An 18,561-nucleotide genomic window follows, 5' to 3' on the forward strand; every position below is an offset into this window, starting at 1 on the left:
GGGCTCTGCCTCCAAAACCTCAGGGCCAGCCACAGCCAGGCAGCCTCAGCCCAGGTTTGGGCTTCGATCATTTTAAGACATGCCACAAAACTTAAACAGGGAGACACAAGAGAATTCATCAGAAATAAGATGAATGTGTCCTGACCTGCTCTGAGGCATCCTCTATTCCCTCAATTGCTCCAATATACTTGGAACTAAAAGGAATGATGTCAAGGTGATCTACATCCTCTCTTCCTTTAAAACTGGAATTGTGGTTAGGAGAGCTATTCGGGTTGACTTACTCTGATCTGAAAATCTTAAAATCCGAAATGCTACAAAGGCATCTTGTAGGCTGAGGCAGGAAGACTGCTTGAGCCCAGGAGGCCGAGGCTGCAGTGAGCTGTGAACGCACCACTGCCCTCCAGCCTGGAAAACGGAGTGAGGCTCTGTCTCCAGAGAGGGAAAAAAACCATTGGAAACTTTCTGGTGCCTGTTCGATGCTCAGAGGAAATGCGCTCTGGGGCATTTTGGATTTCAGATTTTTAGATTACGGGTGCTCAACTGGTAAGCATAATGCAAATATTCCAAAATCTGAAATACTTCTGGCCCCAAGCATTTCGGATAAGGGGTAGTCAACCTGTCTAGCAATTAGCAGCAAAAGGAAATGTAAGGGGAATCTGGACCAGTCTCTTCCAACACTGACTCCTCCTGTGGAGAGTTCAACTGGAAGCTCCACGTGCTGACCAGTGTAGTGAAGCAGACCTGGGGGCATGGGCGGGCGAGGAGAGCTGCCCAGCTCTGTCCTGCTGACGGCACCCGGCTCTGCCCAGGCACCAGCAGGTGAGCCTGCCAGCCTTTCCACTTCAGACAGAAGAACTGTTTCACATAAACATGTCAATAATCCCCAACTATGTGTTGGGCTGTTTATTTATTTAAGGACGGTAGAAATTTCTCGCAGCCCTGCCTCATTTTGGGAGGAAAGACGACCAGGACCTGGACGGCCAGTTCTGCAGAGCAGTCTCCTATGGGAGTCTGGCCAGGGGATGGAGGCATCAGGGAGCTGTGAGGAAATACACAGGGCACCTGAGCACTGTCCCCAAGTGTGTCCCCTGCCTGCAAGATGCTGTGGGGTGAGCAGGCTCCCTGGGCAAACACACTGGGGACCTGGACGTGACCGCCCGGTGGAGGACATAGAAGCTGTCATTGTAGGTTTCTCAGCTTCACCATGGTGCTGACCAGGTCTATTGCAGCTCGATTGCAGGGCGCCTCCTTGCAAACCGAGCCTCTCTGAGTGCCGAGTGCTCTGGGCTCATAAGCAGGAGCCAGGCGTGTCCACCCTGCCTAGTCCTTCCCCAGACCAGGCCCTTGAGTGCTCCTGTCCACCACCAGGCAGACTTGCCACTTGACAGATGCCACTCATTTTGTGGGGAGGGAGGGCTTCCTTCCAGGTGGTCTTAAAGCTTCGTCATCAAAGCAACGTGAGTTAAAATGCGCTCTCAAGGGGCTGAAGACATTTCCTGAGGGTATGCGATGGTTTTCTTTACGATGACCAAACTTCTATATTCTATAAATGGTTTCCAAATGTCAAAGTAACTCTCCATTTTACCTACCCTCCACAGTGTTAATATTTAACCTGTAAGGAATGGCTTCTCCTCTCAATAACGCCGTATTGTTACTCACGGATGCAGCCACATAAATAGGACTATTCCAGGCCGACGATTTCAGCCGGAGAATCAATTCATTAAAATGAAAGGTAGCAGGGGTGTGGCAGCTCATGTTTATATTACCAACACATTGGGAGGCCGAGGCAGGAGGATCGCTTGAGGCCAGGAGTTTGAGATCAGCCTGGGCAACAGTGAGACCCCATCTCTGCAAAACTAAAAAAGAAAATTATTCAGATGTGGTGGGCTGGGCCTGTATTCCCTGCAACTCAGGAGGCTGAGGCGGGAGAGGTCGAGGCTGCAGTGAGCCATGAACGCACCACTGCACTCCAGTCTGGGTGACAGAGTGAGGCTCTGTCTCCAAAGAGGGGAAAAAAAAAAAATCCAAGGTGACCTCCCAGAGTGAGAGCCGGGCAGGGAGAGATTCTGCCAGCTGCCCTGTGTCTGCCAGGGGAGGCGAGGTCCCAGGCAGGCCGGGCCCTCAGGCTGCTACTGTGGGGACAGCACCCAGAGATGATTTTTCTTGAACACACAATGAACTGGGCTTAAGGATGAGGCCAACACTGAGGAGCGGAGGGTGGAGGACGCCCATGTTCTGAAGGATCTTCTGGGGGCTCTGCACACCTGGGGTGCCAAGGAGCTGCTCGGTCCACGAGGTGCCTGTGTCCAAAGGCCCAGCTGTACCCCCTCCCATGGGGCCCTGGGGTTCAGAAGTTTCTGGAATGCCTTGCACAGAGTTAGGGGCAAACCCCCAGCCCCACTGCAGGGCCCCAGTCCCTAGAGAACTTAAGAGACCCCTTCGCCTATTTCAGGACCACAGCTCCAGCTCTCAGGGATGAGCACGGAGTTCCAGGATCTCCCGGGCTCTTGCAGGGAGCCTGGCCCAGGTGTGTACCACGGAGCAGCAGCCTGGCTCAGGGCAGGTGGCAGCAACTGCTAATGCGGGAAGGAGCAAATAGCTCGCTCTGGTTTTTAAAATTTTTTTCTCTCTTTCCTTCTCTCAAAAAAGGTGGGGAGGAAACACAGAGAAATATTCCATGGAGAATCTCAAGGGCTGGCAGGGCTGGGAGGCCTTTGGGAAGGTCAGAGTTGCCATAGGGAGCCAGGCGCACTGGAGCAGACCAGGACCCTGCCGGGTGAGGCCAAGCAGGGACACCAGCTCCTCCCCGTGTTGAAGCTTGCGGTCAGTGGAGAGGAGCAACGCAGGAGCTGACGGGGTTTGAAAAGAGGTCAAAGCACTTTCCGGCCTGCATTTCCCAGCACGGGGAGAGATGAGTTTCCGGTGTTCCCAGCCCCCATCCACCTCCATGCGAGTTTGCCGCTGCTTTCGGGAAAGATGGCCGGCTCTGCTTACCTGCTCTGCCCTCCCAGGCAAGAGCACCTCCCTTGTGCCCACACTTTGGCTCCTGAGATCTACTTTGCTCCTCCTGACACCCCAAAAGGCTGGCCCCTTCCAGCTCTGGAGGAGACACTGAAGCACAGGAGAGCTGCGTCTGTGCCAGTGACAGTAAGGGCACCCCCCCAGCCAGGGCAGGGGCCTGCGCAGGCCTCCAGGCGGCCTAACTCCTGGAAATCAACAGGAAGAAGAGGCATCCTACTGACTGCTGTCCCCGAAGACGCCCCACGGCCCACACTGCTCCCTGCCCATGTCAACAGGCTCCCCTCTCTGCCAGAGTCCACGTGGGGAACTTCGCCATCTGCGTCTGTGCGCGAGGGCATGCCTGTGCCCAGATGGGAGGGTGCAGCTCTCATCTGTGTGCCTCAGATCTGGGCTGAACACTTGGTGGGGGGCTGCTGGGCTCACCCCCTCAGCTCTGACCCTGCACTCAGCTTTCATTTGCAAACGATACATTCTGCCTTGCACAGGCGGGCTGGCTGCAGGGCAGTGCAAATTCAGTTCTTTTCAAGTCTGGCCAAAAACTTGCCCCAAATTAAGAGATTGCAGCCTATTTACAATACAAAAATAAAATAACTCTACGAGGCATGGTGGTGGTATGAACAAATGCCGTTTATTCTCTTTCTGACGGGATAATTTTCAAAGCAGTGATTTTTATAAAAACTCAGGAAGAAAACAATTTTGTTTCATTTCCATAACAGAATCCAGACCTTGAGTTTCGCCGGGCAATCTGTGATCACACACACACTGCACTGTTTCGGCTGCAGCGGCTCCTATCGTCCACGGGTGCCTGTCCTCCCTGACTGTAACCCTGTGGGGATTCGCGGCACTGCAGGGCCTCGGTGGCCCAGCCTCACCTTCTCATGGTGGCCCTCGCTATTGCCGCCTCTTCCCAGGCTGCATCAAGGAGGCTGGGGGCCAGGGGAGAACCCTTTTGTAATTCAGAAATTTGATTGTAAGACCTGACTGTTCCCGTGTGGACCGATGGGCAGATGCCCAGACCGCAAAGTCCTTGTGAATTCACGTGCCCAGGCCAGGTCTATATATCAGCAACTCGTAGCTGGCCCTGCCCAGCGAGCAGCCCTATAGACTCCATGTGGCCCATGAGAATCACGGTCACTGCACTGGGAGCCCCACCTATAGTTTCGGGTGGAAACTGGGTACAAAATGAGGAGACACGCGTCCGACCCATGCCACACTCGTGGTCTGACGTGAGCAGACGACTGCTGCAGACTCAGAAGGGGATGAGATGCTGGCTGCACAGAGGGTCGTTTCTCCTGTTCCTTACAGCTAGAGCCACTGCCCCCCATAGCCCAGGCTGTGAGCACCAGATGACCTTCCTCAGAGAAAGGTGCCCGTGTCTGTGGTCAAAATGCTCTTGGCTCACGCGGCCTTTGAAGCCGCACATGGGCAGCCCCGGCCCGCCAGACCCTGTGTGTGGAAAACACCTGGTAGCAATTACGTACTTTGAGGGAAGGGAGGCTGCGATTTCTGTGACCACTGGGACTGGAGAAGAAACAGGACATTATTTACACATTAAAGGAACACTTACCCCAACACCACCGCAGGGGAGCCGGACGAACACGGAGGCCAGCGAGCCTGTTGGGGGAGGGAGACAGTCAGAGAGGCCAGGGGCACACGGCCGGGCGCTGGGCAGGCCCTGGGAGCACTCTGCGGCCTTCAGTGGTGCTTGGGCATTTGTGGGACACCGAGGGGAACTGCTCCCCACATGACGCCCTGTGGCCCCGATACCGGGTCAGTGCCTGGCCCTTAGAGGTGCTGTGATTCCTGTGAGGGCTCAGCTGGGCCCATCAGGGGCTGCGGGGAGGCACCAAGCCACTGGGGAGTACAAGGTACCCTGGGGTGAGCCTGCTATACCCCATGCCTCTAAGGGGTAGTGTCTAACAGCAAATCCTGCTCCCGGACCCCGAGCCTGGCTCCTCACTGAGCTCCTAGGGCTTGTCCAGCAGCCCCCTCCAACACAAACAAGGGGTGGGTCCCAGGATTAAAGATGGGTGCTGGGGCCTCTTTGACCCTGAGATCCTTGGGAATGTATGCAGCTCACTGAGGGCTCCAAGGATGTCGCAGCTGCCTCCCATGGAAACTGGGGCCCTCAAGGCCCCCACCCCACTGCTCTGGCGCCCACACCTGCTCCAACGGTGAAAGTGCTCGCAGGACAGGGGTGCTATCTTTTTCTTGTTTGACCCCAGTGCTGGCTAAATGCAAGTCATCAGCTTAAAACCCATCTGTTGAGGACAAGAGACCCCACGAACCAGGCACAGGGCTGCTGCCTGAGTCCCCAGCCCCTTGATCTCCACAGCCCACGGCCCCTCCTGGGCTGGAGCTGGGGTGACATTTCACACGCTCCAGGGAGACTGGCTTGATATAAGAGGCTCCTTTATCCAGTGTGGTACCCCACTTTCTGGCCTCAGCTGAGCTGCGTCCCCTGGGCTCCTCTCCCATGCTCTGCTGGCTCCGAACGGCAGACCGCACCCCGTGTGCTCTGGTCCACACTCCTAGGCCCAGGCAACGGGGCCATGGGAAGGGACTGGCTGTGGGTCCATCAGGGCCCGCCCGCCTCTTGCCTGGATGGCTTGCCGCACTGGAAAGCTCGGTGTGCACGAGGAACCCTTCCCGACGGCACAGCATGCCTGGCTGGGAAGAGCAACTGCAATGGCCCCAAGCCACAGGGGAGTGGCTGGCGCAGGTGAGAGGCTCAACAGAGGTTCTCCTGCCTTAGCCCATGGATGCCCGCACCCCCCCAGACGCCTGCACCCTCCACAGATGCCTGCGTCCCCCACGGATGCCCATGCCCCCCACGGACGCCCGTGCCTCCCATGGATGCCCACACTCCCCATGGATGCCTGCTTGCCTTAGCCCATGGACACCCACACCCGCTACAGATGCCCATACCCCTCCAGGATGCCTGCATCCCCTCATGGATGCCCACAGCCCCCCATAGACATCCACATTCCCGACAGACGCCCACACGCTCCACAGATGCCCATAGCCAGGCCCTAGTATGAGGCCCAGCACACAGAGCTGACCCAGGCTCTTCCCACTCTGCAGAGGCCACACATCCGCATTGTGGCTGGAGGCTTCTAGAATGGCCACGTCCACATCCACATTCACATCCCAGGGCTGGGGGTGTGCCATGCCAACAGGGAGCAGAGCAGGAGGCAGGGGGCAGAGGCAGGGGCAGTGGGCAGCAGCTGCTTTTCAGAAGGGGCTCAGGGGCCCCCAGGCCCCCCAGGCAAAGAGAAGCCAGGCCGGGCCCCTAGCTGCTGGGATGGCCTGGCCAGCTGAGGGGCACAGGTGCCATGGAGATGCTGCAACACTCTCATTTCCAGACAAAGCTCCTCGTGCTGGGAGAGGCCAGCCTGTGTCAGAGAGAGTCCATGCTCCTTTCCACCTGGCCTGGCTCCGAGGGCAGGTGTGGGTCTGTGCCCGCCTTGTCCCTGCTCCCGGCCTGGGCTGTACAAAGCACTGAGCCAGCAGGGGCTTCGGTTGTCCCGGCTCTCAACACAGTGCTCAGCAGGCCCGCCTTGGCCTCTTGGTCCTGGCCCTCACGCCCGCTGAGGCAGCAGCACCAGCATGGCTCCCGCTTCCCTTCCCAGGTGCTGTCCTGGGCCTGCTTCCTCCACGTCCATGGCTCACAGACCCACCCCTGCCTGGAGTCATGGCTCCTGAGCCTGCTTCCCATGTCCACATGTGAGTCTGGGATGTGGGACAGCATGAGCTAACATTTCTCACCTGAGGCTCATAGGGGCCAGCCCTCACCCCACAGGCATGTTGGCCCAGCTCTCCTCTGTGCCTTGGTGACAACAAGTAGGGGGTGTGGGGCTGACTACTCGGGAAGCGGCCTGCACGCCCGGCCCCTTTGGAAGGCGCTGGGGCTGAGCAGGATGTGGTGGGTGAGGGAGCTGGTGGGCAGGCGGAAGGAGACTGAGAATGGAGGAGGGCATGGGTGCCAAGCCACCTGCTGTCCTGCTCGCTTCCCGTCATCTGTAGCGGGGTCGCCTAGCACCAACGTCACCACAGGGGCGGGCTCTGCCTTGGAAGTGCGGTCCTGGCCTTGGTGAGTAGCTGAGCCGCTGGGGCTGGGAGTGGCTTGGTGGGTGCCTCCTCCCATCACTGGCTACTCCCATGCATGCGAAAGACACTGCCGGAAATGAGGGAGCTCATTTTCCAAAAGACGCGAGCGCTCGGCTGTGTGAACCCACAGGAGACAGACGCGGCCGGTATCTGTAAGACACCGACTCTCTTTCAAATCACAGCCAGCCCTGTCTGCATTCAAACCACAAGCCATCTGACTGTTTTGAGTTTGCTCATTATCTGGCAAAGATCAAAAAACCAAAGAAAAAGTACATGGTCTTGCGTTCAAATGCTTGCATCTAGGAATGGAGTTACCGGCACAGAACGCTGGTGACAGCCCCGAGGAGCCCAGCGCCTCCCGAACTTTGCAGCCGCAATCAGCAACACCGAGCCCCGAAACATTCCAGCCTGCGAACAGGGCCGGAAGCCCCATGAACGGCCGGCCTTACTACTTGACCGTTAGCCGCAGGCTGGCGGACAGGCGTTCTGTGCCGGGGGTAGGTCCTCTCACCGCTGCTCCTGCTTCCTGGTTGGGAGGACGCCCTGGCTGTGCCAAGTCATCTTCCTGCCGCACTCTCCCCTAAGCTTCACCGGCACCCATTCCCTAGAGGCCCAGGTCTCCCTGGACACAGCACTGTGCCAGCTGACATGAGCGGATGAGCCATGTGACTTCCAGCGGCACCTAGGACAGCAGCCAGCCTGTCTGAGGCCCACAGTCCGGTTCAGCTGAGCCTTCTGTGTGGCGTCCCAGCACATCAGAAAGGAAACATGAAAGCCCTTGGAAGCAGCTTAGCGGCTTGTGGATTCCATTAAAAGAGGAAAGAAAAAAATCACACAGTGGTGCTCAAACTCCTCATTAGGGTTACGTTCGAAAAACTCAAGATCATCACTGGCTGTTACTGTCTGAAATACTTAGGTGGGTGATAATGAAGTTTCTGGGTTAGGATAATTGTCGGAAATTCAAAAATCGATTTCAAGTTGTGAGAAGGCAACGGGTGAGGTATCCTCACAGGAATGTGAACAGATTTTAAAGCACAAAGCTTTGCAGGAAAGAGAACGAGCAAACTGCCCGTAAACAGGACAAACCGCACTACAACGGCTGCCTTCGGAGGACAGCAACGGGCAAAGCGTTGCTGGAACTTCCATAAGAAAGGGCCTTAAGGGCCCAACGCGGGCTGTGAACCAAGGACCGGGGCCCATCGGGTAACCAGCCGTCGCAGGAAAGAGAGCTCCGAGCTCCTTCTGTCCTTGACTATCTCCCCACGGACACCACACATCTGACTTTCTGCTTTCCTTCTGATCATGTGGCTTAAATCTTGTGTGAAACTCGCTCAGAAACCTAAGCAAGGTGGTGGAGCTAAGCCTGCCTCCATGGTCCTGCCGGCGGAGCCGGTCCTGCCTCCATCCTCCCACTGACGCTCTGGCCTTGGTGCCTTGATGCACAGCCTCTGCCCACAATCTCCTGGACGCAAGGCCACCTACCCTCCCCACTGTCCACACCATCCTTGCCCTTGAAGCGCCCTTCCCCAGCCCCAGTGGGTGCTCCCTGCCTCTCCCAGGTTCTCCATGATCCGTATGTCATCTGCTCCTCTAGGAACGCATGCCCCTTCCTCAGAGGTGGCTGCATCTGCTTCCCTGCAGGGTGATCTCAGACTTCCTGGCCGCCATCATCTCACAGACCCTCTAGTCGAGGCTGGTCTCTATGACGAGCCTCCCAATTTTCTTTGGCTCCGGTAGAGCAGGTCCTCTGGTGGCTTCCTAAGAAGGAACAGCTGGAAGGGGGAAGCTTTGGACCTTGCCTGCCTGGAATGCCTTGTGCCCCCTTCCTACTGACCTGGCAGTTTGGTGGGGCACAAGCCTCAGGAGGGCAATGATGCTCCCTTGGAGGTGGCATGGCCTTGGGCCCCAGCTCTGTCTAGCACCCTAGCTGTCGCATTCTGTCCCTGCATTCTGCGGTTCCGTTGGTGCACCTCAAGAGGGTCTTTCTCACCCTCAGTGAGTCTTTGTGGCCTGGAGACTCTGCCTTTCGTCTGGGGCCTTCTGAATTCCACAGGTGCCTCTTCTGGCCTTTGCCTTCCCTGGGAACTCCTGCTGCGTGGGCCCTGCATGCTGGAGTGAGCTCTGTCTGGCCTCCCTCATCTCATTTCCCAGCTTCCCAGCACTGCCACGTTTCGCTCCGGTTTCTGGGAGGTTATATCACTCTATCTTCCAGTCTGAGGATTTTCTCTTTCTGTGGTCGGGCATTTAATTTTTGTCTTCTCTAAACCTCCTGCGCTTTCCACATTTCTATGGCACTTGTCCACGTTACGTGGATGCAGTGTCCTCTCTCTGAGGGCACCAAGGGCAGCTGGGTTAGTGCCTTCCCTGTGTGGCTCCATCTCCACTTCCCTGTGAGGTGTGTTTCTCAGACCTGGGTCCTCCTTGGCAGCGCACCCCTAAGGGAATGTGCCAGCAGCCGGGTGGAAGCTCTGGGCACACTGGGGCTTAAGAACAGTGAGCACCAGTGTAAGGGATCTCGGGGGCTATTTGCTGGGGGCTGCTGATGTCAGCTTCTTTGGGGTGGTCAATCCACAGAGGGATCTTCTGTCTTCTGCTGGGGAGAGTAAAGGTCAGCATGCTGGCAGCCCAGTGGGGAGGGGTGGGGGGCTTGGCATCCATGCTCTCAGGAAGCCCCTGTTGTACCCTTTCCAGAGAAGCAGCAGGGGACGCAGCTGGTAGGGCCATGCAGTCAGGGCCCAGGGACCTCTCCACTAGCTTTGGCCCAGGCCCTTGTCTTGAGCGCCTCCCTGAGTTCACGGTCTCTACAGTCGGGGTCTGTGGGTGGGTCGGTGGTTCCCGATGCTGGCACTGGCTCAGAACCCACCTCGTGAGCCTGCTCAGCTGCACCCTGCCCCTGCATCCTGCTGCTGTACACTCCATTCCCGCTTTCCCCAAACTTCAGGTTTTTGTCATTTTAGAAGGCCCTGAGCCACAGGACAGGGGGGATTCTGGAAGCAGCTTTACTGCCACCCCAGACCAGGGCCTATGTGTGTCCTCAGTCTGTGACCGCGTCGGCACCAGCAGCCGGTATGGAAGATGCCCTTGGCGAGCAGATGAAGGCATGAGTGAGTGAGTGACGAACAAATGAAGAACTAGGCGTCGGGTCTCTGAGGCTGACTCTGCTGGGCACAGGCCTGGCTCGGAGGACACCTCCCGCAAGGCACGAGCCACCAAACAGTCAACAAGCCCACCCTCCCCTTGCCCCTACAACCCCGAGTTCACGGTTCTCAGCTCTCCCTGCCTGCCTCCCTGGGGTCCTGCTCAGGAAAGAGCCGACGTGCTCTTCCCACGGCAAAGGCACGGAGGATGGGAAAGAAAACCAGTGGGCAGTGACTGTCCTGGTTCAGGGAGGCAGGGAAGTACGTTATCAAGGAACAAAGGGAGCCCTGGGGGCCCCCATCCCCGGGTCTGTGCTCTGCGTCCTGGGACCTCCCGTCCCCGGGTCTGTGCTCTGTGTGCCCTGGGACCTCCCGTCCCCGGGTCTGTGCTCTGCGTCCTGGGACCTCCCATCCCCGGGTCTGTGCTCTGCGCGTCCTGGGACCTCTCATCCCCGGGTCTGTGCTCTGCGCGTCCTGGGACCTCCCATCCCCGGGTCTGTGCTCTGCGCGTCCTGGGACCTCCCATCCCCGGGTCTGTGCTCTGCGCGTCCTGGGACCTCCCATCCCCGGGTCTGTGCTCTGCGCGTCCTGGGACCTCCCATCCCCGGGTCTGTGCTGTGCGTCCTGGGACCTCCCATCCCCGGGTCTGTGCTCTGCGCGTCCTGGGACCTCCCATCCCCGGGTCTGTGCTCTGCGCGTCCTGGGACCTCCCATCCCCGGGTCTGTGCTCTGCGCGTCCTGGGACCTCCCATCCCCGGGTCTGTGCTCTGTGCGTCCTGGGACCTCCCATCCCCGGGTCTGTGCTGTGCGTCCTGGGACCTCCCATCCCCGGGTCTGTGCTGTGTGTCCTGGGACCTCCCATCCCCGGGTCTGTGTTCTGTGTCCTGGGACCTCCCATCCCCAGGTCTCTGCTGTGCATCCTGGGACCTCCCATCCATGGGTCTGTGTTCTGTGTCCTGGGACCTCCCATCCCCTGGTCTGTGCTGTGCATCCTGGGACCTCCCATCCCCGGGTCTGTGCTCTGTGTCCTGGGACCTCCCATCCCCGGGTCTGTGTTCTGTGTCCTGGGACCTCCCATCCCCGGGTCTGTGCTCTGCATCCTGGGACCTCCCATCCCCGGGTCTGTGCTGTGCATCCTGGGACCTCCCATCCCCGGGTCTGTGTTCTGTGTCCTGGGACCTCCCATCCCCGGGTCTGTGCTGTGCGTCCTGGGACCTCCCATCCCCGGGTCTCTGCTGTGCATCCTGGGACCTCCCATCCCTGGGTCTGTGTTCTGTGTCCTGGGACCTCCCATCCCCTGGTCTGTGCTGTGCATCCTGGGACCTCCCATCCCCTGGTCTGTGCTCTGTGTCCTGGGACCTCCCATCCCCGGGTCTGTGCTGTGCATCCTGGGACCTCCCATCCCCGGGTCTGTGTTCTGTGTCCTGGGACCTCCCATCCCCGGGTCTGTGTTCTGTGTCCTGGGACCTCCCATCCCCGGGTCTGTGTTCTGTGTCCTGGGACCTCCCATCCCCGGGTCTGTGTTCTGTGTCCTGGGACCTCCCATTCCCGGGTCTGTGCTGTGCGTCCTGGGACCTCCCATCCCCGGGTCTGTGCTCTGTGTCCTGGGACCTCCCATCCCCAGGTCTGTGCTCTGTGTCCTGGGACCTCCCATCCCCGGGTCTGTGCTGTGCATCCTGGGACCTCCCATCCCCGGGTCTGTGTTCTATGTCCTGGGACCTCCCATCCCCGGGTCTGTGTTCTGTGTCCTGGGACCTCCCATCCCCGGGTCTGTGTTCTGGGACCTCCCATCCCCGGGTCTGTGCTCTGTGTCCTGGGACCTCCCATCCCCGGGTCTGTGTTCTGTGTCCTGGGACCTCCCATCCCCGGGTCTGTGCTCTGCATCCTGGGACCTCCCATCCCCGGGTCTGTGTTCTGTGTCCTGGGAGCCCTGAGAGCTCTGCAGAGCTGGCTGGGAGTTCACCTGCCTCTGCTGGAGATCCCTGTGTGAAGCCTCTCACCAGCTCCCCAGGCAGAGGATGCCTGTCAGAAAGTTCTCTCCATGAGGCTAAAATTCCTCTCTATCATCCATGCAAGGTGCTTCCAGTCAGAGCCAAGACAAAACAGCCTTTCACCCCTAAGCGGTGGACACCCCTAGGCCTCCTCTTGGTCTTGCCCTGATAGGCCTGAAAGTGGAGCTCAAAACACAACTGCAGGCCCCGGGTGGGCAGTGCGTTGGGAGTACCCCTCATTAGCCTCTTGAGTAAACCCTGTGATTCAAGATTCTTCTAAACCAGGAGCTCTCCGCCCAGTTTCTACACAAACACATGTGCTACCTGGCACATGCATCACCCATGGCTTGTGAATGGAGGGTGAAGGGTTCCCTTTCAGACCTTTACCTTATAACCTGGCAGGCGACACCCACAGGCACCCCAGACACAGGGGTCGAGCTGGACACACAACCTCGGGGACTTCAAACCCAATACGGGAGGAAAGGAAGGGCCGCCAATACCTAGAAGTTTCTTACTGTCCAGTTTCTGCCGGTTGAGGGGGTTCGTGCCATACAGGAGGGTGTGGGCTTCCGAGTGCACGGTCTGCAGCTCCTCCAGGGTGGCCTTGCGTCCGCGGATGCACTGCAGGGACAGGTGAGAGGACACTCACACGTTCTGTGGAAGCTGTTTCTGCTTCCACAGACAGAAACTCCCAGGAACCCATCGCCCAAAAGGAAACGTCATTTGAAACACAAACAAGCATGTTATCTGGTTACTGCAGAATCACCCAACGCGATATTTTTAAATATTTAAGAAATATTTCAGAGGGCTTACACTTAATTACAGCTTTGAAAAAACATTTTAAAAGATAATTCCAGCCTTCAACGCCTTACCCTTCACTGTCGCACAAATGACTTGGCATCAAATTATTACTTTGCTTTCCAACTGCCAGGGTCTGGTCTTAAAATGTAGGTGAGCTGCCGCGCTTCCCTCACGCTCAAGGGAAACCCTAGCCCAGCTCCCGGAGTCTCTCGGACCGCCCTGGGGGCCACGAGCCGCCGGGGTCTGGCATCTGCCCTGATGGCTAGCTGGCGTCCAGCTGCGTTTCTCTGTGGTTTGGGAATTCCTCAGATTGAGAAACCTGGGCTAATTCAGGTTTTCTCCAGAAATTCACAGGAAAAATTTCTGTTTTTCAGTTGAGCTACATTTGTTTAATCTTTCAAAGGGATGATGGCTTCGGACATGAGATTTGAGTTAACATTTCACATGGAAATGGCTGTCAGAGGGTTAGGCCGCCACATGATAAGTCACATACCAGTCAGGTAGCTCTAGTGGTGGTTGTCACCTGCTCCCCACAGGCAGGAGCAGGATCTACTCTCTCCCTCCTGACCGCAGCCCGGCCCCAGCATCCACCAACCTCCCACAGGCCTCGGTGTCCACCCTGTGTGTGAGACCTGTGGCGGGCAAAACTCTGGGCTCTGTGTCGGCCCAGTACCTGGGGCTGCTCTCAGGCCACCAGAGCCCTAGGACACGGCCCTCCTGCAGGATGCACTGCACCTGTGGGTCCTGTCCATGCAGGGTGCAGAAGGAAGGGGTGGAGCCAGGAGAGCTCAGCCCCTGCCCACAGGGGTGTGGCTCCCAGAGGGCAGGTGCCCCGGACAGGGGAGGTCTGCTCTGGGAGGGGGTCCCTTCTCATGAGTAACAGTTCCACAGGACTAGGCTTTCTCGATGAAGGTCCCTGGTTTAAAAAGGAAAGATGTGATGCTACCTTCTGAGAGCAGAGACAGCTCCATGGTCCCAAACACCTAAGCCTAGTGCTGCTTCCACTTTGGGGACATAAGCCAAGTGTCCCTGGGAAGCCAGGCGGGAGGGACGTACTCCCTAGCTAGGGGTCAGCTGGGGCCCTGGGCAGCTGCTGGGGGCTCTGATATTTTTTTCTTTTTTTCTTTGAGATGGAGTTTCAAAGGTTTTCACTCTTGTTGCTCAGGCTGGAGTGCAATGGCGCTATCTCAGCTCACTGCAACCTCCACCTCCTGGGTTCAAGGTATTCTTCTGTCTCAGCCTTCCGAGTAGCTGGGATTACAGGCAACCCTTACCATGCCTGGATAATTTTTGTATTTTTAGCAGACATGGAGTTTTGTCATGTTGACCAGGCTGATCTTGAACTCCTGACCTCAGGTGATCTGCCCACCTCAGCCTCCCAAAGTGCTGGGATTATAGGCATGAGCCACTGCACCCGGCTAGGGCTTCTCATTTCTAATGATTTCCGGAAGCCCCGCTGTCTGTACAGCCACAGGTAGCTGTGGCCAGGACAGAGTTCCATCTGGACAGATGGGCCTGGGCAGCCCACGCTCGGGAAGGCCCCTGAAGGGGACCACTGGTCGTGCCCTAGGGTGCCAAGAGGCAGGTCATGCAGGGTGGACTTGAGGTTAAAGAATGGTAGGGCCCCGGCAGCCATGTGTCCTCCCCACTCAGAAGTCACCCACTAGATAAGAGCTGGAATTGCATCAAGAGAGACTTGACGTTAGACCACAAATTCAAGTCACAAATTAAAGTCAACGTTGGAATAAGACAAAGAAGAGAATTAAAAAATCCCCGTCCCTACAAACACATGAAACAGACAGAAAAGACACAGGACCGAACCACCACAAGCTCCGTGACACTGTGATGGCTCAGACGGCAGAGAAGAGAAGTAGAAAATCCCCGTCCCTACAAACACATGAAACAGACAGAAAAGACACAGGACCGAACCACCAAAAGCTCCGTGACACTGTGATGGCTCAGACGGCAGAGAAGAGAAGTAGAAAATCCCCGTCCCTACAAACACGTGAAACAGACAGAAAAGACACAGGACCGAACCACCAAAAGCTCCGTGACACTGTGATGGCTCAGACGGCAGAGAAGAGAAGTAAAAAATCCCCGTCCCTACAAACACGTGAAACAGACAGAAAAGACACAGGACCGAACCACCAAAAGCTCCGTGACACTGTGATGGCTCAGACGGCAGAGAAGAGAAGTAGAAAATCCCCGTCCCTACAAACACGTGAAACAGACAGAAAAGACGCAGGACCGAACCACCAAAAGCTCCGTGACACTGTGATGGCTCAGACGGCAGAGAAGAGAAGTAGAAAATCCCTGTCCCTACAAACACGTGAAACAGACAGAAAAGACGCAGGACCGAACCACCAAAAGCTCCGTGACACTGTGATGGCTCAGATGGCAGAGAAGAGAAGTAGAAAATCCCTGTCCCTACAAACACGTGAAACAGACAGAAAAGACGCAGGACCGAACCACCAAAAGCTCCGTGACACTGTGATGGCTCAGACGGCAGAGAAGAGAAGTAGAAAATCCCTGTCCCTACAAACACGTGAAACAGACAGAAAAGACGCAGGACCGAACCACCAAAAGCTCCGTGACACTGTGATGGCTCAGACGGCAGAGAAGAGAAGTAGAAAATCCCCGTCCTTACAAACTCGTGAAACAGACAGAAAAGACACAGGACCGAACCACCAAAAGCTCCGTGACACTGTGATGGCTCAGACGGCAGAGAAGAGAAGTAGAAAATCCCTGTCCCTACAAACACGTGAAACAGACAGAAAAGACACAGGACCGAACCACCAAAAGCTCCGTGACACTGTGATGGCTCAGACGGCAGAGAAGAGAAGTAGAAAATCCCTGTCCCTACAAACACGTGAAACAGACAGAAAAGACGCAGGACCGAACCACCAAAAGCTCCGTGACACTGTGATGGCTCAGACGGCAGAGAAGAGAAGTAGAAAATCCCTGTCCCTACAAACACGTGAAACAGACAGAAAAGACGCAGGACCGAACCACCAAAAGCTCCGTGACACTGTGATGGCTCAGACGGCAGAGAAGAGAAGTAGAAAATCCCCGTCCTTACAAACTCGTGAAACAGACAGAAAAGACACAGGACCGAACCACCAAAAGCTCCGTGACACTGTGATGGCTCAGACGGCAGAGAAGAGAAGTAGAAAATCCCCGTCCTTACAAACTCGTGAAACAGACAGAAAAGACACAGGACCGAACCACCAAAAGCTCCGTGACACTGTGATGGCTCAGACGGCAGAGAAGAGAAGTAGAAAATCCCTGTCCCTACAAACACGTGAAACAGACAGAAAAGACGCAGGACCGAACCACCAAAAGCTCCGTGACACTGTGATGGCTCAGACGGCAGAGAAGAGAAGTAGAAAATCCCTGTCCCTACAAACACGTGAAACAGACAGAAAAGACGCAGGACCGAACCACCAAAAGCTCCGTGACACTGTGATGGCTCAGACGGCAGAGAAGAGAAGTAGAAAATCCCCGTCCTTACAAACTCGTGAAACAGACAGAAAAGACACAGGACCGAACCACCAAAAGCTCCGTGACACTGTGATGGCTCAGACGGCAGAGAAGAGAAGTGGAAAATCCCCGTCCTTACAAACTCGTGAAACAGACAGAAAAGACACAGGACCGAACCACCAAAAGCTCTGTGACACTGTGATGGCTCAGACGGCACACGGGCACTTGAGAGGCTTCCAGAGCGACCGAATGATGGTGACCCCTTCCTGCTTTGTTGGGAGGCTGACCTCATTTCTGTCACCCTTCAATTCCTAGCATAAGACATTAGAAGTCTGCTGCGTACAGCAAACACAGGTTTGGGGTGGGCTGCAAACCCCAGTTGTGGTCCTGGTCTCTGCGGCATCTGACCTGCAGTCCACCCCCTTCTCCTATCCTTCCTGGACACCGTGCCTGGAGTCAGGAGAAACCCAGCTGGGCATGTGATTTGCTCAGGAGCTGCTCTGGCTGCCAGGAAGCCTCTGCAGGAGGGCGGGGCCCATAAGGCACGTGGCTGTTCTCAGAGGACCTGCACCTGCTCAGAATGTGTGAGGCAGCTTCCCAAGGCTTGCCCGGCTGCTCTGGAGTGAGGCATGGAGCAAGACAGCTAGACCTGGGGCCACCTCTTGCTGGCCCAGACTGCCAGCATCAACAGGGTCCCAAGCTTGCAGAAAAGATCTCCTATCTCACTCCCGCTCTTCCTCTCTACACAAAGCCAAAACAGCAGCTCGAGGGGTCTCCAGGCCATCGCCCACCGAGAGGGAGGCTGCTGACCGCGAGGTCCCACCCTCAGGCCTGGGCTTCAGTCTTGCTGTGGCCTCCATGTGGTCTGCAGACTCAGGAAGTCACAGCCCTGTCTACCTCATCTTCTCTTATCAGGTACCCACTCTAACAATCTGTGACCCCTACCCACGGCCCCTTTGCTCAGCCATCTCAGGAGGCCAGTGTCCCCTGGCAGGCCTGCATGGAAGGTGACCTTGTGCCTCCTGGGCTGAGTGAGCGCATTGCTCGCTCTGAGCCTGGAGGCTACCTGCAATGTGGAGCTACCCTACCTGTGGGAGCAAGGGGCTATTGTCCAGGGGGCCTGGCCTCCGTGGCCTCTGTGGCCTCCGTGGCTGTCTCCCAGCCACCTGATTCCCCAGCTCTTCTTTCCCTCAGATCCTGCCAGTCTCGGGCTTGTCCCACAGCCCAGACCCCTGGGGACCCTCTGTTAGCCCTTGGCCCAGTTGTGGCTGGTACCTCCACCCACAGCCTCTCCTTGCTCCACCATGGTGCCAAGGGCCGGCGGATGAGTGGCTGTTTCTCCCAGGGTCTTTTCTCACTCCTCCCTTGCTTGCTTTCGCTTTTCTGGCTGACAGACCTTCTCCCAATGCCCTGGCCTCAGTGGATGCCCCTGCGGGTGGAGGCACATGTAGGGGAGGGACAAGGAAGCAGGTCGCGGAGCTGTGGGGTCTCAGGAAGCCTCAGGCAGCCCCTGGAAGTGGGGGCAGGATGGCTGCGGGTCCTGTGGAGGGAATGGAGGTGGGGAAGGAGGGCTTTCCCACAGCCAGTGTCCGCTGTGCAATGCTGCCCTCCAGTGGCACGGCCATTCCGACTGGCTTCCTGCAGCAGGTGCCAAGAGCCTGTGCTGCGACTCCCCTCCCCCCCCCCACCTCCCTCCTCCCAGAGGGCGCTGCAGGGGAAGGTCCTGGGCCTGACTTGGAGCCCTCCCCACTGAAAATCACGTGTCACCAATAAAACTGGCAAAGGAAATGAGAGCTAAGATGAGCCATGGACTGACTCAAGCCCCCAAAGATGCCAGTTTCTAATGGAGGGACAGGCAGACCTGCAGAGTGGAACCCTGCAGGAACTAAGCCAGGCGCCCTGAGGTGCTCTGTGCCCCTACAGCAAGGCCACACCATGCCAGCTCTCTGGCCACTTGGGCCCTGAGCTTGTTGGAGAGGTGGTTCCTGCCCACTCTGGGAGCTCTCTGAGGGTGGCCAGAT

General features: G+C 57.1%; 1 protein-coding gene across 12 annotated transcripts in view; it reads right to left on the minus strand.

The window, feature by feature from the left end:
• HDAC4 (histone deacetylase 4) overlaps positions 1 to 18,561 on the minus strand; it is a 372,535-nt gene that overhangs the window by 38,099 nt on the left and 315,875 nt on the right. For 9 of the 12 annotated variants that reach the window (XM_078328916.1, XM_035306239.3, XM_078328922.1 and 6 more), the window contains 2 exons: positions 12,760 to 12,880; positions 4,589 to 4,635 (listed from right to left, as the gene is read on the minus strand). In XM_078328916.1, coding sequence (XP_078185042.1) covers positions 4,589 to 4,635; positions 12,760 to 12,880 — 168 coding nt within the window. The remainder of the gene's footprint in view (positions 1 to 4,588; positions 4,636 to 12,759; positions 12,881 to 18,561) is intronic. The other 3 variants (XM_078328918.1, XM_078328920.1, XM_078328915.1) reach the window with 1 other exon arrangement.

The sequence above is a fragment of the Callithrix jacchus genome, chromosome 6 (assembly GCF_049354715.1).
Source record: "Callithrix jacchus isolate 240 chromosome 6, calJac240_pri, whole genome shotgun sequence".
In the NCBI taxonomy this organism is placed as follows: Eukaryota; Metazoa; Chordata; class Mammalia; order Primates; family Cebidae; genus Callithrix; species Callithrix jacchus.